At 44.4% G+C, this 22,938-nt stretch overlaps 1 protein-coding gene across 1 annotated transcript in view; it reads right to left on the bottom strand.

The window, feature by feature from the left end:
- MUSK (muscle associated receptor tyrosine kinase) overlaps positions 1-22,938 on the bottom strand; it is a 59,433-nt gene that overhangs the window by 7,586 nt on the left and 28,909 nt on the right. Inside the window, exons 7-15 of the mRNA XM_083592467.1 lie at positions 20,926-21,085; positions 14,005-14,038; positions 11,774-12,037; positions 8,888-9,063; positions 6,816-6,839; positions 5,226-5,314; positions 4,728-4,887; positions 2,487-2,676; positions 158-349 (exon numbers count right to left, since the gene is read on the bottom strand). Of these exons, the coding sequence (XP_083448593.1) occupies positions 158-349; positions 2,487-2,676; positions 4,728-4,887; positions 5,226-5,314; positions 6,816-6,839; positions 8,888-9,063; positions 11,774-12,037; positions 14,005-14,038; positions 20,926-21,085 (1,289 nt within the window). The remainder of the gene's footprint in view (positions 1-157; positions 350-2,486; positions 2,677-4,727; positions 4,888-5,225; positions 5,315-6,815; positions 6,840-8,887; positions 9,064-11,773; positions 12,038-14,004; positions 14,039-20,925; positions 21,086-22,938) is intronic.

Here is a 22,938-nt window from a genome sequence, read left to right as displayed (position 1 = left end):
CTCAAGTTAAATGCCTTTTTGACCTCTGCCTTTGGGGGCAATGGCCATTCCTTGCTTAGCTAATTCATCGAAACATAGAGAAACGAAGACCGAAAATGTGTCTAACATTGGGATTCATGTAAACAGAAACGACCAGAGATGACAGCTGGTCATTTACCTCGCTTGGAAGACCCGGCCGAAAGCGCCTTCTCCAATATCTCTCACATATTCGATATTGTTCCGTGGATACTCCAGACTGAATAACTTTGGGTTCAAGAGTAGAGGCATGCGCTGGTACATGGGATTGGGGTGCAATCTGTCCAATAAGAGCTCAGAAGGAAGTGTTGTCAGGGCTGGGGGTGCTGACTCCCTGAAACAGAACAGTGGACGGAAGATTTGTTGCAAGATTAGAGCAAGCATAACGTTGATGATGATGTTGCTGTGGATATTAAGCAGTTTACCAGTAAAAATAATCATCAATTACACAAGTATTAAAAATAAACTTCAGTAATTGAATGCATCCACAAGTAAAAAGAAACACAAGAAACAATCCTATTAAAACATCAAAACGTAAGCATCCATAATTAAAATATGCAATAAAGCAATGCCTTTGAAACATCAACAATTAAAATAGGGGACCCTCGTTGAGAGATCAAATAGCACCAGCAGGCAACTTTTCGAAACCATCAACTGTAGTAATCAGTCTGCAGAGAGGTGTATGTGGAAATAATTCGTGCATGAAAAATATATAATGGATGGGATATCTGTATGAAGCTATTTTTATTCCAGGAGTTGACAGGGGTACAATTTATGTAGGAAGAAGTACCTTCCCTTCCCTTTGGTCCCCAGAAACATCTGTATTCCTTGTTCTTCACACTGAGTGACAATTAAACTGGCCTATATACATAAGTCAAATGTGCCAAAAATACTTTCCCTTTACTTCAGCAAAGGCAGCTATGTGGCCTCGAGTTGGGAAGACTGCTATAGTTATTATGAGTTATAAAAAGGTAACTACAACAACTGCTCCTAAAATACACTGCTCTATTGTAATCTAACCTTGCCCATATCCAATGCCCTTCTACATCTTACTGAGAATCTCCCCATCCCTGAAATATTTTTATCCCTCTGCCTAATGGTAGGGCTGGCGCGACCCCTTGACTATTCTGCTTAGCTAGTTTCTCGAGCAAATTTTTAAACCCTATTTTTACCACATTTAAGAGAATCGTTCATGAACAAACATAGAAAATGGTTACCAGAGAAGTTCTTGTATGAAGGCAAGATGCCTTCAGTATGTCTGTTAGACAGGTGGTAACCAAAATGGGGAGAGAAGGGTTTCAAGGTCAAAGGTTAAAATGTGCATTAGGTCAGCCAATGACACAAGTCTGTTTTTAATATGAGCAATTGTTGTGACCCAGTCTCGACTAGGCGTAGATAGGTCTGACTATTTCTAGTCCACAATCGTTTCGCATGTGCTGATTCATAAATACTTTCCATCCCATTTCTGCTTCAATCTGATATTTTTTTCATAAAAAAGAAGTGCATAATATTCACATTACCCTCTAAATGCACTTTTTCACAATAGACACAGCTCATGCATTTATCCTAAAATATGCATTTCTGTATGCGTTTTAACCCAAATACCGTATTTTTCCGTGTATAATACTCCCCATGTATAAGACAACCTCTATTTTTTGGGACCGCAACAAAGATTTTTTTTAGGGGAGTGGGGGAATTGCCCTCAAATCAAATATCATTTATTAGGCATAGCAAACCACACATTATCAAACAGGACACCGTATACAAATTATGCAAAATACTAGCTCAACATAACAAGGTTTGTCCCAGTCAGATCTTTAACTCCAAAGAAAATCAATTTGCATAACCACTAAATCTCCTTATAATGGCCCAGTCTTTCTGCATGGACAGCACTCAAAAATTCAGCCACTATTAAAGTAATTTGATCATTACTGTCCGAAAGCAGGTTCTGAACCGTTGGTAGCGTAGAAGTCAGCCTATTGAGTTGTAAGGCCTCTAATAATTGTCTTCTGGCATAAATGCCAAAATCACAAGAAAAGAAAATATGCTCCAAGGTATCAGGTTCCTGTTTACTACCTTTGCAGAGACGCTCAGATTCTGGTGTATCTGAGTGTATCTGAAGAAGTGTGCATGCACACGAAAGCTCATACCAAGAACTAACTTAGTTGGTCTTTAAGGTGCTACTGGCAGAAAAAAAATTTTTTGTTTTGACTATGGCAGACCAACACGGCTACTTATCTGCTCAGATTCTGGGAGAGCTAAATATCTTCCTCTCACTATCATTGAGGGAAACGTATTAAATCTGGCTAACATAAACATCCTGCACAATTCATGATTCGTGAAGTGCGCTCTCCCTCTCTCTCTCTCTCTCTCTCTCTCTCTCTCTATCTCTCTCTTTCTCTCTCCATGAGATTTACTTAAAGGCGTCTCTCTCTGAAGGAGGATGCAACCAGGCAAGCCCCAGATCTTACCTTGTTTTGTTTTTCAGGTGCTTGCGCCTCCGGCAACAAACAAGAGCCAGGATCACAAGGATGATCAGCATCGCAAAACTGGAGATGATGGAGATAATGACAGTCATGGAGTATGTCGGGGAGGAAGAGGGGGCGAAGGGGAAACGTGGAGGAGCCGCACTCAACTTGGTTGTTTCCTGGGTCAAAGATGCTGAAAGGGAAACAGGGAATTTGAGAGCGCTTGCTTGCCATTTATTTATTTATTTGATAAATGTTAAGTTAGCACAGACATAGCTTTTATACATGTATTCTATCAACGAGGAGACCCCTATTCCCATCAAAGAGTGATAATTCCCAGGGTGGTTTAACGGTTAATCCCTCTTCTCAGGGAACCCTGCATACAGACCCTCCAAGTGTCCCTATTTCCCAGGGACAGTCCCGGATTTACAGAAGCTGTCCCGGTTTCTGATTTGATCCTGGAATGTCCCACTTTTCCTTAGGACATACCTATTTTCACCGGAGAAATGTTGGAGGGTATAGAGTTAAGCAACCCTTGAGCCAAGGAGATAAGTAACTATACAACCTTTAGAATATATCTGAAGTCAGCCCTGTATAGGGAAGGTTTTTTTATGTATTATTATGGCCACCTCATGAGAAGAGAAGACTCCCTGGAAAAGACCCTGATGTTGGGGAAGATTGAGGGCACAAGGAGAAAGGGACGACAGAGGACAAGATGGTTGGATAGTGTTCTCGAAGCCAGCAGCATGAGTTTGACCAAACTGCAGGAGGCAGTGGAAGACACGAGAGTCTGGTGTGCTCTGGTCCATGGGGTCATGAAGAGTCGGACACGACTAAATGACTAAACAACAACAACAACAAAATGTTTTTATATATGTTGGAAGTTGCCCAGAGTGGCTGGGGCCACCCAGCTGGGTGGGCGGGGTATAAATAATAACATTATTCTTATTATGGAATAGGATATCCCTATTTCCATCAGACAAATGTTGGAGGGTGTGTTTATAGTGCAGATGGGTCCTATTTCTTATATATATAATTTTTATTAAATTTGCTGTTTTAAAATTTAAAATATTCATTTAAACATCCTTAAAATATCAACGACTTCCTTTCTTCTCTTTCCAGATTCATTTTGCATACCCTAAATCCCTACATATTTTACAAAAGCTAAACCATTCAGTATTTCATTATTGCATCCATCAAAACTTATTTACACTGTTGAATTTATCTTAACGCTGCCAAAGTTTTCAGGCGTACACAATTCCCCCCCCCCATATATTCAATAAATGTTTTCCAATCTTCTCTAATGATGGGGCCTATTTCTCATTTAGCAGTGTGAGATATATATATATATATATATATATATATATATAATGTGGAATCGTGAGTTTGCAAGAAGGCTAGAAATGTAATAAATAAGAGACTATAATCTGCTAAACCCTATAGTCTTTCTAAATCTTGAGTAGTTTGTCCTTTACGGTATCTTTTCTCGCAAACTGAAATGTTGCAGTGTGTAAATGTTAATGTTCAGGGTCCCAGAAACTACACACCATTCCATTCTTAAAAAAAACAAAACTAAAACCCATCAGTTTTCCAGCTGCAGCTGTCATAGAATCATAAAATTGTAGAGTTGGAAGGGACCACAAGGGTCACTGAGTCAGTCAACATTCCATGGTCACTGAGCACATTGAATGCTCACTGGGCTGTTTTGGGGGTTCTCCCCCACTTAGGTATTTGCCCTCTTATAGATTTTCTGTACTTCTCCAAACTCTGGAGTTCCCCTAAGCCTGCTGAGGCCTCCAGTGTGTGCATGCAGGTGGTGCAATTTTGGCGACATGAGTAACGGTGCTGACAGCCTCAACATCAGAAATAGACGGGGAGATAGATTCATGGTTCTGCATTCCGATATCTGGCAGACTGGCTCAAAGCTATCAATAGCGCTACGCAGCTCAGATCTACGGCATGCCTGCCACATCTCTCAGCACAATTTATTGATTCAAAACAAGCCAGCTAAAACTGGACGCACCACATATTGTAAAAAAATAATAATGCAGCACTAAACATTCTGAAGCAACGTATCTGCAGCTTCCGGGGCTAACGGTTTAAAGATTTCTCAACATTAAGTGGTTCAGAAATGCATTTCAATAAATAAAATGAAATGAAAACGACTGGACTAGAGCCAACGCGTAATAAGATCAACACCCAAGCAGCACCTTTTGCTATAAACTGTACATTATGGTTTCTCACCATCTCCGCAATGAGGCACGTTGCAGTATTCCCATTTCACAGATGAGTCCCTCGTGTAACACCAGGGCCGTGCATTTTCACCCCCTGGATTGCGGCAATAGTTTTCTGCATTGGACAGCTCTGGGAAAGCCAGCGGGGTTTTCCGGTGTGAATGGGGTACCTGGTGACAATGAAAACGAATACTTTTTCAGAGTGAGTTAAATTCTGTTGGCATCTTGAAAAACAATAATCAAACGTCTGACGGACTGGTTGGTGATAGGACCTGCTTCCATGGAAGTGATTTATACCACTGGCTCCCAGGTATACCTCAAGTCAGTGCTGTTTTTCTAGAAAAAGAGGTGCCAGAACTCACCATGAACGCCTTCCTTGTTCTCTTATAATGGTGTCCACTTGACAGATGCCAGAACTGATGAGTTCTGGTGAGTTCCAACTGGACAAATCCCTGCTTTGTCTGCTTTAAACCATCACTGCCCTCCAGCTTCAAATAAACCTTCTTACCTGTTCATTCCACTTCTGACAGGGAATCCCAGAGGTTGTGACATTGACAGGACCCTCATAGGTTAGCCCATTGCCTTTGTAACAAGTTGCTGAAGAGAAACAGAGGAAAACAGAATCGTAAAGCAAGGTGCCATATCCCACTGGGCTGAACAGAAGGCTTCCCCCTATCTCAATGCCCTCCTGACGAACAACAACTGGGCTGAACCTCTTAGAATGTCCTTTTACCAGTCACTGGAAATCACAGGTAAAGGGGTGTCACATTTCCCTTGGGAGGAGCATCACTTGGCGATGGCTGATAGGGTTCCGGTCGGGGTAATGGATGGTGAATTTCGAGATCAACCAAGGGGCTACTGGAGTGTCCTGTCTTTGACTTATCTAGATTTGGCTGGCATTCTTTATGTAGCTGGCCTTTTTGCTCTAAGGTTTTCCACTCCAAGGGAGTGTTATGGCTGGGTGCACCGCGCGTATCCATCCTTACCAGCCCTGCCGAATGAACCACGGGCCTAGGGCAAGGGCCCTCCAGCAATAAGACAAATTTGGCAGTAGTTATTTTCGTTCTGTGTCTTTAAAAACTCGCCTCAACTCAATATAATAGTCCTGTAAGGTAAAGGTAAAGGGACCCCTGACCGTTAGGTCCAGTCGTGACCGACTCTGGGGTTGCAGCACTCATCTCGCTTTATTGGCCGAGGGAGCCGGCGTACAGCTTCCGGGTCATGTAGCCAGCATGACTAAGCTGCTTCTGGTGAACCAGAGCAGCGCACGGAAACACCGTTTACCTTCCCGCCGGAGCGGTACCTATTTATCTACTTGCACTTTGACGTGCTTTCGAACTGCTAGGTTGGCAGGAGCAGGGACCTTGCAACGGGAGCTCACCCAGTCGTGGGGATTCGAACCGCTGACCTTCTGATCGGCAAGTCCTAGGCTCTGTGGTTTAACCCACAGCCCTGTAAGAGGGCCCTACATTTCAGGAGCTTTTTAGGAGTAGCCGAGTCGGGAAATGTCAGCATGAGTCTGGTAAAGGTGAGTGCTTTAGTATTCAGCTCCTGCTCGCAGGGTTCCCACAGGCACAAGGTTGGCCACTGTGAGAAGATGGTCTACATGAACCTTTGGCCTGATCCAGCAAAGCTCTGCTTATGTTCTGTTCCCCTGCCCACTCTAAATGCCGTGATACCCATTTCAGCAGCCTTCTTATCACCCTTTAAGTCTTCGACCACATCCAAATATATAGCACAGAAACATGACTGCTGGCATGGAATCAAATTTAATGCCCTACAGTCATATGCGATCTGTGGGTATAGGGCGGTACACAAATTTAATAAATATGAATATAACAAAACACCAGGTTATATAATAATTCTCATTATATTAGTGCAACACTGGGTGCTTCCACACAGCAGCTTATAAAGTGCTTGGCACTGTCGAGGCATGCGTGGTTTTTTTGTACCACATCATCATCAAAATGCCATTCCCCTGTTATTGTCCTGTTTCATCCCAATTTACCGTTACCGCAGAAAATCTGATAAATTAAAAGAACAACAACAACCACAAAACATTTCCGGTAAAGTGCAGATTCCGAAGAGAGCCACTCACTTGTTATATCCTCCTTTTTAAGCTCTGAGGAAGGAAAAAGACACAAAGATGTCATCAATTTGTATCAGAAAGATTTTGAAATGTCACTCTCTGGCGGTGTTAGCACTGTCCCTCCCCGCCATGCTCTGATTAGAGGGTTGCCAGTTTCAGCAGTTTTCAGCCACTTGCTACAGCTGTGCCTTCAGCTAATGTTGAAGACATTTGCAAAGTCTGATGTACATTTCCATGTCATGAATATTTTCTGCTTTCTGTGTGTCAAGCTGTTGCTAAGGGTCACAGAGCCCCTAGATTAAAGGTGGCTCAAACACATTCACATGCTACATGCTGAAATTTAGGTTATTTCACAGGACGGCGGAGCAGAGCTAGTTGTGACAGGTTCCTGGCCCAGAAGAGTTAGCAAGCAATGCTTTTAAAGGCATTAAGATTCTGACACTCCTGCGCTTCTTGCCTGCTCTGGAGCAAAAGCAGAGTCTTGCTTCCCAAAGCAAACTGGGAAGGAAGGCAAGGCAAACTCTCCAGGATGCTAGCTAAGATAGCAACTCTAGAGGGGTTGCAGCATTCGGCTTCAGTTTAAAGTTTACACCCCATGAACACCTAATAAATTAGCTAAAAGGTATAAGGAGGTTCCTAATAACTGCTGGAAGTATAATAATAATAATAATAATAATAATAATAATAATAATAATAATACCTTTATTGTCAATGTACAACCTGTGTACAATGAAATTAATCGAGCCTCCCCACCCAAAAAACACTCAATCTCATTGCACTCTGTGTGCTTGTCGAAAACACACCAACCCCGAAAGTCAGTTGCACTATATTATTTTCCGTTCAGCAGCCTAACAGCCCACGGATAGAAACTGTTTTTTAGCCTTTTGGTACGACTGATTATACTTCTATATCTCCTGCCCGAGGGTAGAAGATTAAAGAGGTGCTGGCCGGGGTATGAATCGTCCCTGAGAATTTTTCTCGCTCTCCTAAGGCAACAATCCCTTGCGATGTCATCTAGCGGACTCAAGGGACAGCCCATGAGATCATGTGCTGTGTTCACCACCCTCTGTAGAGACTTTCTGTCCGTGGCTGTCAGGCCAGCATACCACACGGTGATACAATATGAGAGGACACTTTCTATTGTGGGCCGGTAGAAGGCGGTCATCAATTGTTGTTTAACATTGTTCTTTCACAAGACCCTGAGGAAATGGAGTGTCTGTTGGGCCTTCCTAACCACCTGAGTTATATTGTTTCTCCAAGTAAGGTCTTCACTAAGGTAAACTCCCAAGAATTTAAAGGAAGACCCTCTCTCCACACAACTCCCCCTGATATACAACAGGGCTAGTTCCCCTCTCTTCCTCCGTAAGTCCAACACCATCTCCTTTGTCATCCAGATAGATGGATCCTATTTTCATATGTAGTGGACTTGTAAGAAAACAAGGGCATTGAAGGAGATTATATATGATGAGGTAAACAACAACAACAACAACAACAACAACAACAACAACAACCCTGAAGCTTTTCTTTTAGGGATTATAGGGACAGAAGTCCCCCAAAAGATGATTAAGTTGTTTACATATGTTACAAGTGCAAGTAGGAATCTCTACACACAAAAATGGAAAGAAGCAGAAATACCCACTAAAGAAGACTGGACAAGCAAGTCAAAGGATTATGCAGAACTGGCAAAGTTAGCCGCTAGAATAAGAGAACCTAATGGCGAAGGTTTTGTGTAATGGAAACCCTTTTGGGATTATTTAAAGAAATATTATTATTATATGATGAACAAGTAAGCAGGATTTGAACTATGAGCAACAGAAGGGATTGAAGATGATAATAGTTTTGTTAAGGTTTAATAGATAGAAGACATCTATTAAAACACGAGAAAGGGGGTGGGAAGTAAAAAAAAGTTTTTATTATGTATTGAAATGTTTGTGTGAAATTTCGGAAAACTTAAAAAAAAACTTCAGGGGGAAAATATAAAGTATAATATAATATAATATAGTGTATAGTATAATATAATATAAATATAAATATAAAATATAAATTTGTTGAGACAACAGGCTACTTATTGAACTGCTTACCAAACTGTGGGATCCTCGTGCAAGTATTGGGGTCCTGCTGTATGCTGGGGAGACTGTTGCACTTGGGAAGGGTAAGCAACATCAATCCAGGCTTATAGATTCCTTTGCGGGCATTTTCTTCCATCGAAAGCCATTCTTTAAAGCAGTAGAGATCCTTTACAGCAAGGCAGTGCTCTCTAGAGTGTTTCACAAACAACAGCAGAATGCACAGTCAATGATGTGACGGCGACAATATTACCCTAACTATGGACAGCCAGCAGCATACAAGAAAGTCGTCATGTGGCGTAAATCAGTACAGATTACATTGATTCTGATTTTTTTAATGCTAGCTAAGTATCTGGCCAGACACTGCCATTGCCCTACTCTTTTACCATTGATTTCAATGGAAGTTGCTTCTGGCATGCGATGCATTCGGGTACTCTATGCGTCATTGAAACGTTACCAGAAGCATTTGACGCCACCAGGCCCTCTCCACAGATCAGACAAGAATATAGTTTGAATATTTCCTTGGTTTTCTGCGCTTCTTTCTCTTTAAGGAAAGACTTCCCACGTAAGTTTAACAGGTTTTGTCCTGTGATTTTGTAAGCATATTCACATAGGACTTTCTTCTTTAAAGAAATTAAAATTCCATTCTCAGGATAAGGTTTGGCAGTAGCACAGAACATTCTGGTGCTTCTCCTGAAATTCTGGTTTGACATTAAAAACAAAACTCAAAAACAAAGCCCGTTTAGACAGTCCCTGAGAAAGTGTCTGGCTAAAGCAGAGGGAGAGGGAGAGACAATGTGGCTTTGGTTGAGACCAACTGGTTTCCAGAACAGTCTCTGGCATGTTGACATGAGAAATTATAAATGAGAATGAGCAGGGCTGGTGAGCACTGCTCAAAAGTCCCCTCTTTGTTCTTGGTCCTGATGAACTGGGAGCAGCAAACCAGAAGCATCGGCATGTCACTTGGTCCAAACCCAGCTTTCGGGTTTATTTCCAGCAACAAACCATGAGCGTTAGGCTACAACAAACCTTGGCTATTACTCGCAATTTTGTTTGGAAAGCCACAAACCGCCAACCCAGGTTTGGATCAGTGAAGGAGTGAAGCAGGGATTTTTCAGCTGAATGCACCAGCATCCTTCGTGTTAAACCATGGCTAAATTAATCTCTAATTAACAGAAGAACCTCTGCTTCTTAATGGCAGAGTTGGAGGGTTATCGGCAGGGGAAATGCTTTTGCACTCAGCGCCTCCCTGCCTCTCGCATTCCATGCCAGAGCGAGAGCCAGGTACTGAGACGAACCGCCCATCCCCCCTGTCCCTGGGGGGAATTTGCAGGGATAATTACCCTCAATCATCCTTGTGTTTTCTTTACCAATGATCTCCCGCTGTCGTGGGAGGTGCCTCCATTAAGGCAGACAGGAACCGGAAGCCAACCATGGCTAGATGTTAACCATGGTTGAAAGTAGCAAGTGAACCAGTCCTCCATGGGTAGTCACTATGGAACAGTATGGAAGAGCCCATATCTGGATTTACTCAACTTACTCCCTCCTTTCCCACTCTCCCAACCCATCCCATCCCCACTTTATAGCAAACAGTCAGGTACAAGCCCCATGGCTGTTATGACTCAGGAAGTTCATCCAAGAGAACAGCTTCCGGTTCCTCACTACATGCTAGCGACTAGCTCCCTACCAGGCAATAGCTATGCACCAATCATTGACTAACAACGACGAAAGAATATAGGTTGTATTCCAACGATAGCAAGGAGCACTGGCAGGTTTCATTGCTTTCCTATGAAAACATGGGCTTGCTGGTTGCCCATTTTATTTGGGGAAATCAGAGTCAGATGGAAAGAATGAATTGCACAGGACTGTTTATTTATTTATTGGAGGTCACATCTAAAAATGACCCGATAAATGCTCTTATAAACAAAACACAAAGCCACACTTCTCACTCGAAGTAACAGGTGGTGGTAGCGGCGGCTGGTCAGCCCCATGCAAGCCTCTGGGGAGAAAGCCCTGCTTTAGGATGGATTTGGGAAGGCTTAACGTTTTCAGAATGACCTATGAGTCAACGCATATATTCATTGGATGAAAGGGTTTGCTGGCTGGGATCCAAGGAGCTCTCTGATTGGTTCCAAGTACGGCACGCCCAGCAAGGCTGTCGCTTCGGGATGGTTCCTGAATAGCAAATAGCTTTGGGAACCCCTGGGGACTGGCAAAAGTGGTCTGTGATATGACATGACAGCAGTTGTGGACAGGGAGGCCCAGAGGAAAGTAGCTAGAAATGCCACAGAGCAGATTCGACCTTTTGAGCACACCTGAAACGACACTTTGGATCAATGCCATCATAAATGCAGTCATGAAATGCGCATTTGATCTGGAATAATGACCAAAGTAACCCAATGCGGTTTGTTGGGACTGATCCCCTAATTACCCGTAGCTGAGGATACTTGCAGCATTCCAGTCAGGGGTGGTGGGTGGTGGGAATGAAACAAACACCAAGCCAAGCCTTGCCAAACGCTCAGGAATGTCAAGTATACAACGTCTGCAATTTGTCTCCAATAATGGATAGTACTAATGATTTAAACTTAACTTCCTGTTCCACATCTACTTAGGCACAATCATAGCAATATTTATACACAGCAGTCATCGTGAATGCCAATAGCCAATTAATAAATAATCTGATTTCAAAGCAACTCATATTTGAGGGGGAAAATTTTCCCCAACTCGCATTGGGGAAAAATATAATTGGAATTCCAAAATATAATTTGGAATGTAATTCCAAAAATACGACATTGTTCTTTGTATTTCTCCATGCGTACCCTACCCTTTCCTGCAGGATGTGGTGAAATTGTGGGGGGCGGGATGAGGATCAGGTTTGTTTGTTTTGCTCACTTGTGTTACCTGCAAACAGGTTTTGGAGCAGCTCCGATCCTGGAGGGATTGCACTCCTGGAAGATGTAATGACACAGCAGGGACTCAGCGGCTGGGCGGCAAAAGGGACTCACTGTTTTCAACTCAGCCCATGCTGTGCGGACAAGCAGTTCTTGGGTCTCCTCTGGGTCTCCATAGGAGGCGTTGAAGAAAACAAAGGCGTCCTTGGCCAACAGAGAGCTACACACCTCTCCTCTGTATGTGCTGCAGTAGCCTGTATCACCCTTGTAGAGTCTGATGGGGAAGAGAAAAACACACACGGGGGGATTTCTGAGTGTTGACAAATCGTGCAGACAAATCTGCAGACTATACCATCAGCACTTGAAGTGTTTAAAGCTAAACCCCTAGAACAGTTATTATATGGGGCTCAGATCTGGACAGGCATTCCCTTTGGATCTACAGAAGCTGTTTAATAATAAATAATAATAAAAAATTATATTATACCCCACCCTTCCCAGTTCAGAAAACCGGGCCCAGGGCGGCTAACAACAACTTTAAAACACTTAATTGATGCAACAACAACAAAATACAGTATAAAACGTGAATAACAATAAATTCAGAATTCAAAAATCAATTAGGGGGGAAATCCATCTAATAAACATTAGATGATCACCAGGGCTAGCTGGTTAAATTACCGTATTTTTCGCCCTATAGGACGCACCGTCCCATAAGGCGCACCTAGTTTTGGGGGGGAAATAAAGGGAAAAAAATTATTTCCCCCCCAGGCGCGGGGCTGGGGCAGGGGAGGCCCGAGCTTCCCCGACCCCAGCCCCCAAACAGGCAGCTCTCTGCAAGCCGTGGGAGCCCAGCGCTGGCTCCCGCTGCTTGCGGAGAGGTCCGCGAAGCCTGGGCGCGCTGATCTCAGCACGCGCAGGCTTCGGCATGCAGGCAACTCTCCGCAAGTAGCGGGAGCGCTCCCGCTGCTTGGGGAGAGGTCCGCGAAGCCTGGAGAGCGAAAGGGGTTGGTGCGCACCGACCCCTCTCGCTCTGCAGGCTTCAGCAAAAGCCTGCATTCGCCCCATAGGACGCACACGCATTTCCCCTTCATTTTTGGAGGGGAAAAAGTGCGTCCTATAGGGCGAAAAATACGGTAGTCCTATTTGGGCCAGCGAGGAGACCAGGGGAGAATTAGCTGTGGGATCCCAGAGCGGGTAATCTTCATAAAAAGGGGAGGGGAGGGAAGGAAGGGGAGTAAAAGATCAGGCTAAGTTCAAAATGAAAGCTAGGCGGAATAGCTCTGTCTTACAGGCCCTGAGGAAGGAAATTAAATCCTGGTCTCATGGGTTTAGTCTAAGTTCCTAAGGCAATTTTTTCCTGTTCCATGCAAATGCTTCTGTTCCATTCCAAATGCTTTCTTGCACTTGGAGACTAATCTCACCTCTGTTGAATTACAGACTTGGCGTAGGACATTTAATTATTGGCTTCGCCTAAATTTAAACCCCACTGGCCTACCACCCTTAGTATTGCAAGATTGTCATGAGAGCACTTGAACTAAAATTGTCAGCCGAAAGCTTTACTTTTCTGGTTTATCACCACAACAGTTATTAACACTGGGCTTCCGTAAAGCAAATAATTTAACCAGACAGAGCCTATGTCTATGATATCGAGTGACAGAATAATCTGGCCACAATAAGGAAATTTTGTCCATGGTATGATTATTTTCCACCTAGTCATTTTGACACTTTGGCACCCTATTTGCAAAATTTAACAATTCCAAAATACAGACGCGTTTTCACTTTCGCAAGATTGAATATTCTGCCTTCGGCTGTACTTGAGGAAATTTCAAAAAATTCCACTGGGAAAACGGTTATGTCCCTGTGGAGCTGGCAGTACTGAGTCTGTGGCTAATGTCCTTCTGGCTTGCAGTCTTTATAAAGATTTGAGGAGTGAGGCTATTACCCCTCTACTGTGGTCCATGCTGGGTTGCTCAACCACTGTTACGGTGTCCTTTCTCTTGGCAGATCAAGATGATCAGGTGACAGCAAAAACTGCAAAGTTTTTAGCAGGGGCAATTAGAATAAGATCTATTATTTGATTATTGATGTAAACCCCCCAAATGTATTTTCTATGGTTACGTTTTTACCTCTATCTTCGGAACATTTTATTTTATTTTATTGCTGATGGTGAAGCCAGCAAGGACAGTGATTTTGGGAGTGGGCGGGGCCAGCACAGGTAAGCCCCTTCCACTCTCTGCATGTTACTTGTATGTGTGAAGGCTAATGGGAGAGGCTGTTTCTAAGGCAAAGAGGAAGAGAAAAGGCATTCTGATGCCTAACTGGTTATAGAGCAAGGGAGTGTTGAAGATGGAAATTCAAAGATGGGTCTCTTCATTGCCTCGCCAACTCAACATGAAAGAAAAGCCAGGAGGATCATACCTAACTAGAAGCATGATTGCTGTTCATTCTGTCTTGACCCCAATCATTTTGCCCAGACACTGAGGTCCAGCGCTGAGGGCCTTCTGGCGGTTCCCTCACTGCGAGAAGCCAAGTTACAGGGAACCAGGCCTTCCCGGTAGTGGCACCTGCCCTGTGGAACGCCCTCTCATCAGATGTCAAAGAGAAAAACAACTACTGTGGTACCTCGGGTTACAGACGCTTCAGGTTAGAGATTCTGTTAACCCAGAAATAGTACCTCGGGTTAAGAACTTTGCTTCAGGACAAGAGCAGAAATCGTGCTCTGGCGGTGCGGCGGCAGTGGGAGGCCCCATTAGCTAAAGTGGTGCTTCAGGTTAAGAACAGTTTCAGGTTAAGAACAGACCTCCAGAACGAATTAAGTTCTTAACCCAAGGTACCACTGTACCAGACTTTTAGAAGAGATTTGAAGGCAGCCCAGTTTAGCGAAGCTTTTAATGTTTGATGCATTACTGTATTTTAATATTTGTTGGATGCCGACCAGAGTGGCTGGGGAAGCCCAGCCAGATGGGCAGGGTATAAATAATAAATTATTATTATTATTATTATTATTATTATTATTATTATTATTATCATCATCATCATCATCATCATCATCATCATCATTACACAAGGGTCACAGAGTTCAGTTTATATCAGTCCCAAATATTAGGAAATGCCAAAGGAGCTATCTGCACCTCTGTTAAAATATTTCCTTCCCTCGGCTGACTTCCATCACCAACTTATTTGCTTGAAGCATGTGAGCTGCCTGCCATTGACAAGATGACTCAAGGTTTTCCCAACACTCAATATGTGTAAATATGCTTTCCATCTGTAGGGACAGATTTCTTTTTTTCCCTCTCTCTTTTTCAGCATTCCATACCAAGGTTGCAACGTTCTCCCTTGACTCCATTTCTTTTGGGATACGATCAGGGTTGGATTAAAAAATTTTGCTCGTGTTTGCAGAAAAGGAAGTGATTCATCACGACAGTAACCTGATAGCAGTGCAATGTCCCCGTGGACATAGCAGACGAGCCAAGATTAATGTTTCTCCTGTGTGTAGCTCAGTCCCTTTTCATGAATGATACATGCACACAAATGCAGCGCTTGCATTCATTGAATTAATTTTACTGGCGTTTCTGCCTGGTTTTGAACATCCCTTTTACACTGTAGTACCTTGTTCTGTAATAGAAGTGTGGCTTAATAATAATATAAAAAATCATTGTAACAATATGTCGCCTAAATTTTAAATGCCAACCAGAATGGTGTGCTGGTAAAACGACATGGATCTATCAACTTTGAATCTTTTCAGAATAAGATCTTTACAACTATCCTAAGTATTCGTAACAGCATGTCTTGAGTTTTATTTAAGGCCTCAAGTCGGCATATTTTAGGCAGAACAAAGTGTGTACTTAATAGTTTTTTCAACTTGTTGGTTTATGTAACTGAAAATTCCTCAAGACATGCTCTCAAATGTTTGTTTAATGGAACAGATCCAATCAAGTTCAGTTAAACAAATGACATGCTTTCAGAAGATTAGAAAGATGATTCATCCTGAAGGCTTTTCCATGAATTATTTGCTTTTGTTCTATCAGTTTTAGGGCAGCAATTACAAAACTGGATTTTTTAAAAAAGGTAAAAGATGCATAATTAGTTTATTTTGGCCAACACTAAGGTTGCGTCTTAGTCTTTTCTGACATTATCAACCTGAGACTGAAAAATGTGTTTCCCTTTTTTTAGATCCAGTCAAATTCTTCATACAGTCCTTGCTAGGAGATCCCATACAATCTTTGCACTGAAAAGAGGCACACAATCCACAACTTTTGCCCTGGTTGTGACTGAAATGTGCTTAGATATTGTCAAGATCCATATGGTTTGATTAATCTGGTGCCATTTCATTTTGGGTCTCTGCATCAAGAGTAGGTCTTGCAATGCTGGTGTTTTCGTTTTTATTTTGGTCGGATTCTGTATTTGTTTTACTTTGATTCTTACCTCTGCTTTTACCCAGAGCTCTGCAATAGCTTACGGCTAAAAACAAATACATTTGACGCTGGCTTGACTTGTATTCTCCAACAACAGCAATGGGTTGCTATAACAATTAAAACATATTAGCTCGAAACCAAAGGGAGCCTAATCCCTTCCATCCTTCAAACGCTGTTGGTTTAGGAGGCTTAGAAGGAGTTTGCAAATGAGCGAATACCAATTGGTAACTTACAATCTCGTGCATTGTTACCACTTTGCAAGCTTCTCGTTTCCTCCCTTTGCCAAGTGGTGATGGGAATTTCACCTTTCTGCTGCTTCCTATAATTCGTCACACCCTAAAACCCTTCACTCCATAGATTGCTGTTAGCAAGAGTGGGGTCAGTGGCGGAGGAATCCTCTCTGGCATCTGTGGTGGCGCACCCAGGGCCAGGGCGAACCGCCCATAGGGACGGGGTGGGGCACACAGCACCCATAGGGATGGGGCACGCGGTGCCCTTAGGGAGGGGCGGTGTGGGGCGCATGACACCCACAGGGATAGGGTGCGTGGTGCCTATAGGGACGGGGCACGCCACAGGGCCTCGGATGCCCTACAGCAGGTGGGGAGGCAGCGGACATACAGAGTGGAGCCTGCGGGTACCCAAGACGCTTGGCTCGGGTCCGCTGCAAAGGCCCAGCGGTTTGTGCCGCCCGCCATTTTGTCACCCCCCTCAGTGGGGACACCTGCAGTGGGTCCATAGCTGTCAATGTTTCCCCATTTTTTAAGGGGAAATTTCCTTATTCCGAATAGGATTCCTCACAAGTAAAGGGAAAAGTTGACAGCTATGGGCGGGCCGCACCTACTGCATCCCCCTTGCTACGCCCCTGAGTGGGGTAACTCACAATGGGATGGTTTCACATCAGGCATTTCAGACGGGAGACGAGAAGGAGATTGTGGCTGTTGCTTTTAAGAGCAGCCGCACATTTCCCATCTAATGGGTAGAGCAGTCCTAGCATCATCCAAGGAGGAGAACCTGTCTGAAATCATGGTGAGCCTGTCAATGGACCCAATGATGTGGCAGGGGTCAGCAAAGCTTTTCAGCAGGAGGCCGGTCCACTGTCCCTCAGACCTTGCTGGGGGCCAGACTATATTTGGGGGGGGGGAAATGAATGAATTCCTATGCCCCACAAATAACCCAGAAATGCATTTTAAATAAAAGCACACATTCTACTCATGTAAAAACACGCTGATTCCTGGACCATCTGCAGGCCAGATTTAGAAGGCGGTTGGGCCGGATCCAGCCCCCAGGCCTTAGTTTGTCTACCCATGTGCTAGAGGCAGTGGCGTAGCGTGGGTTGTCAGCACCCGGGGCAAGGCAAGTAATTTCCGCCCCCTAACCCGTGGATTTGCGCCCCCTAACCCATGGATTTGCGCCCCCTAACCCGTGGATTTGCCCTAACCCCAGATGTTGCACCCGGTGCAGCCCGCCCCCCCTGCACCCCCCACGCTACGCCACTGGCTAGAGGAACCAAAGGTCTGACTCCATGTAAGGCAGCTTCCTCTGTTCCGATATCCTTAATTTCTACCCCAGCAGGAAAAGGTCTGTGACCTGCTTGACAGGTGGTTCCATGTGCCCTGTTCGTGTCACACAATCTTTTGTCACACAAAATCCATCCCCAGGTGACCCTTACCTCCATTCTAATAGCGCAAGAGTGAGGTCCATCCGAAGAAGCAGTTGCGTTGGAGGGAGCGAGAGGAGGAAAGAGAGAGAAAGAGAGGTGAAACGGCCAGGGCAAAATAGATTTGCATCTTTACACAAATAAAGCTTGGAAGAGCTCCGTAGCGTTTTTCTTTTAAGTTTCTAAGGAGAGGGAAGAGAATAAAAAATACCTTCGGATAGTGCCATAGCTGGGGAGGGGGAGGGCAGGGGGGCTAGCCAGGTTTTTTATGCCCTGGGTGAAGACTTCAGAGAGGCACCATTGAGGCTCCTGCCTGTGTACACAAATGTGCAGTGTATGTGAGCAGGGCCGGATTTCGGTTTGATGAGGCCCAAAGCTACTGAAGGTAATGGGGCCCATTATATGTCCAGCTGTCCTTTGTCAGCAACAAATTGTTGCTGTTTCTTGTGTTGAATATATGCTATATGGTAATTTATGGACCTAATAGTTATCTCAAGCCATTTGCCCATGTTGCCCTGCAACCAGTCCATACAGAATGTAGGCACCCTATATATAGAAATGAGCAAACCAGTGATAATTTAGGGAGCGGGCTAGCAGGCGGGGCCCATGACTTACATCAGGCATAGGCAAACTCCAGCCCTCCAGATGTTTGGGACTACAATTCCCATCATCCCTAGCTAACAGGACCAGTGGTCATGGATGATGGGAATTGGAATCCAAAACATCTGTAGGGCTGGAGTTTGCCTATGCCTGACTTATATCATAGGAGCCTACACAACACAAAACACTGTTGCTGTCTGTAGGTTTTATTTCATTTGCTTTTTATCTTATATTTTGGAAATGTACATCCAGTTTTTTCCCCTTTAAATTTTTTTGGGCCCCCCAAGAGAGTGGGGCCCTAAGCTATAGCTTGTTTAGCTTATATGTAAATCTGGCACTGTATATAAGTCAAACTGGGTCTTTCACTTGGGTGAAATGAAGCCTAGTTTCGCCCCTGCCCTTTGGAGAAATTGTTCTCTTGATTTGGTTACAGGCATAGAGGCACAGAAGCAAGCTTCCGAAACTAGCTGGATGAGGAGTCCCACAGGGGCAAAAACAGAAAACCCTCCCAAAGCATTTTCTGTTTGTCTATTTCCCCCTTCGGTTCACTTCCACAACAGTTTGTGTGATGCCCGCTGAGCAAATTGGAAAATCCACAAAGGGATCCGATTGTCTGTCTCCCACATCAGTTTTGGGAGAAAGGGGCAGAGAATACAGACATTATTAGCCTTGCCTGGTTTAAAGCAAACCAGATAAGGGGTGGTACTGGACATCAACAAGGCTTTAAACAGCCCGGTTCTCGCCACATCTACTCAGAAGTAACTCTACATTAAGTTTGATAGTACTTACTCCCAAGTAAGCGTCTCTAGGGTTGCAACCGAAAAGGTTGACCTACACAGAAAGCCGCCATGAGCAGAAGCAGCTTGCCATGGGCGGTGAAGGCACTATGCAGAACCGTCTTTCCTATTGGGCTTACTGGCACGTTGCGCCAGGGCGCTGGCCTCTCAGGGGTGCCCCAGCGAGTGGGAGAGCTGTGTGGCTTTGCCAGTGGCATCCCCTTTCCCTGCATGCCCGCCAGCTGTGCCCCGTCAACCATATGGCTGGCGGGTGTGCAGCTTGCCTCCCAGGCCTCTGCGGGAAGAGAGCGATACCCGCAGAGGCTTAGGAAAAGGTCGACAATTCTGGGAAACGGGGGGGCGGGCAGAGGGGTCTCTGAACCATGGCGCCGGATATGCTTAAGATGGCCCTGGCACTATGCTACCTTCCCGTTGCTCACCAGCAGGGAGGTCAGGGCGATACATTTGCACTGCTGCCTCACTCCTCCCAGCAGAAGTTAGGGGAGCTATGCAAGTCGTCGTCTTTTATCACTGTTCAGAAAACTATCTGAAGTGGTGCCTCCTCCTATATTGAGCTGCATGGGTCAGCAGAGGAGGCCCAGCTACTGATGCTGCCACACTCTGTGGGTTTGAGCAGGCGTAGCCTTCTCTGTGGTGGCCCCTCCAAGTTGTAGACTGCCCTTCCCTCTGAGGTGCGTCTTGCACCATCACTGCATGCTTTTCAGGGACTGGTCAAGACACACTTCTTTAGCCAAGCCTTTGGTCAAGCGGATGTCTTCTCTGCCCCTGCATTGCTGTGCTCTGCAGCTCTGCCTGGTCATTCTGATGTTGATTTTATTTCATTATTTTATTTGGCCTTAACTTGAATTGTGGCATTGGTGGGGGGCAGGTGTGTGTGTGTGTGTGTTACTAGGAGCATTTGGCGAAGTACAAATAATAAATAAATGAAGACCACACACAAGATCAATCTCGGCGTGATTTTTGCACCTTGTCGTGTTGTACACATTGTGAGCGGAATGGGAAATGGCGGGGGGGGGGAGAGAGAAACCACAACGTTTTTCCTGAACACTTTGGTATTCCATATACAGTGGTACCTCAGGTTACATATGCTTTAAGTTACACACTCCGCTAACCCAGAAATAGTGCTTCAGGATAAGAACTTTGCTTCAGGATAAGAACAGAAATCGGGCTCTGGCGGCACGGCAGCAGGAGGCCCCATTAGCTAAAGTGGTGCTTCAGGTTAAGAACAGTTTCAGATTAAGAACAGACCTCCGGAACGAATTAAGTACTTAACCCGAGGTACCACTGTACTTTCCTTTGGGACCAACCTGTCCCCGGTTCATGTAAGTAATACTCAAGATGTTCATGCCTCCCTGAACTATTTTCACATGGCTGTTAGGTGATATTAATATAGTGCTTCCTCACAGTTACTTCCTTCTCCTGGATGAGTTTACAGAGTGTCTTGGGACACCGTAACCAGGACGGCAGCAAATATGTCGCAAATTATAGCTGTGCCAACCTCTGAAGTGTAATAATATAGGAAGAAACAGCCGGGAATGAGGTGCACTCCTAGATCAAATTTATCCTGCTGCAAATTACAAGGAAGCCAAGCCCTTCAACTTTCTATGAGGTCTCTCTCTGTGTGCAAGCGAAACCCCAGGCAGAAGTTAAAGGACATTTTATTCCCCCACAAGTGCCTCTTTCTCTAAAAGCATACCTGATACGTTGATAGTGGCTGCGGCTTTTGCTGTGCCGTAAGTCTCACTATGCTTATTCGTAGCTATGCAGGTGAACAAACCCGGCCGGGTGACGTAGACTTGCAACCTGGAATCGATCACTCTGTCTTTGACGGTTTCGACGATGGATCCCGCTGAGACCTAAAACAAATGAGCGACCGTTCAGATGTATTGTGTAAAAACCACCGGTCATCAGAATATAGAAACAAAGCAAGTGTAGCTGGTGCAAAATTCAGCGGCCAGGTTGCTCACCAGAGCAGGACGGTTTCAGCATATTACACCGATCCTGGTCCAACTGCACTGGCTACCAATTAGTTTCCGGGCCCAATTCAAAGTGCTGGTTTTGACCTATGAAGTCTTAAATGGCTCAGGACCACAATACCTCAAGGACCGCGTCTTCCCATATGAACCTACGTGGTCCCTGAGATCATCTTCTGAGGTCCTGAAAGACCTACATTGGCTCCCAGTGCATTTCCGAGCATAATTCAAAGTGTTGGTGCTGACCTTTAAAGCCCTAAACAGCCTCGGCCCAGTAGACCTGAAGGAGCGTCTCCACCCCCATCGTTCAGCCCGGACACTGAGGTCCAGCGCCGAGGGCCTTCTGGGGGTTCCCTCAGTGAAGTGAAGTTACAGGGAACCAGGCAGAGGGCCTTCTCGGTAGTGGCACCCTCCCTGTGGAACACCCTCCCACCAGATGTCAAGGAAATAGACAACTGACTTTTGAAATAGACAACTGACTATTGAAATAGACAATATCTGACTTTTGGAAGACATCTGAAGGCAGCCCTGTTTAGGGAAGTTTTTAAAGTTTGATGTTTTATTGTATTTTTAATATTTTGTTTAAGACCGCCAAGAGTGGCTAGGGAAACCCAACCAGATGCGCAGGGTATAAATAATAAATTATTATTATTATTATTATTAAAAGCAACTTAAAAAGTCAATAGGGCACAAGACTCTTAATCTCAAGGTCGTGGGTTTGAGTCCCGTGTTGGGTAAAAGATTCCTGCATTGCCGGGGGTCGGACTAGATTACTCTCATGGTCCCTTCAAATATAGCATGGTAGACTACAACTGTTTTTAATTATAAATAACCAACCTGCTTGCAAAGGGGGGGACATGGACTGTGAGGTTAGGACCAATGATTTAAACCTGTAATATTAGTACATTAATGTGGCTCTCTTGCCTAGGAAACGAATAAGGGAGAAGGTGTTGAAGAGCCAGTGATTTAACGCTCATATTGTATACCCTGCTCTGATTCACACCAGCATTTAGAGCCACTTGTTCGCTTTCATTAGGAGCACATATTTCCTACATTAATAGGCATGCTTGTACAAATACTGGGAACAAGCCAGAAGTTGGTTTGGTGACAAAGGGCCGGTGTCAATTAATCCACAGGTTGTCAGGTTTCCCGTTTCTGTCTAAATATTTCGTTGAGCGAAATATTTAACCAAGTTGTTCTTTTAGTCAGAAATCACTTGTCTGGATTTAGTGTGCAGAAGCAATTTCCTCAAGGGCATGAACCCAGTTCTGATTGAGTTCATCGAGGTGCTATAGTGTCAGAGGCAAATGCACCAGATTTAATAAAGTCCCAGGTTTAAACTGATTTTCCTTATTTGCCATAGGATAAAGGCAGATTTCCCTGCAGTCAAGGAGGAGGTCAATGATGCCCTTTCAGCGAGACATGTGTGTCAGATTGCATTTCTTAGTGCAGAAAGTATTGATCTCATGTGTAAAGATCTTTCCTATGCTTTCCTATTCTGATTAATTCTAGAAGCTACTAGAAGCTTCTCTGTATGAGAGAAGCAGGGGCAGAAGGGCTAATGATTGTTTGGGTTATACCTTCAGAGAAGCTGAGTACAGCTGCTTTGAGTTAGTTTTCTCCCAAGTGAGGTCATGGTGACTATAAATATAGGCCAGAAAGAGCCTGGGTTTTTACCTTTTCTCTTCTCTCTCTCTTCTTTCTGGTGTGGTGTTTCTGTTTCTGTACATAGGATG

Source organism: Podarcis filfolensis (assembly GCF_964270895.1).
Source record: "Podarcis filfolensis genome assembly, chromosome: 17".
In the NCBI taxonomy this organism is placed as follows: Eukaryota; Metazoa; Chordata; class Lepidosauria; order Squamata; family Lacertidae; genus Podarcis; species Podarcis filfolensis.
This window is presented reverse-complemented; position numbering and strand designations above follow the sequence as displayed.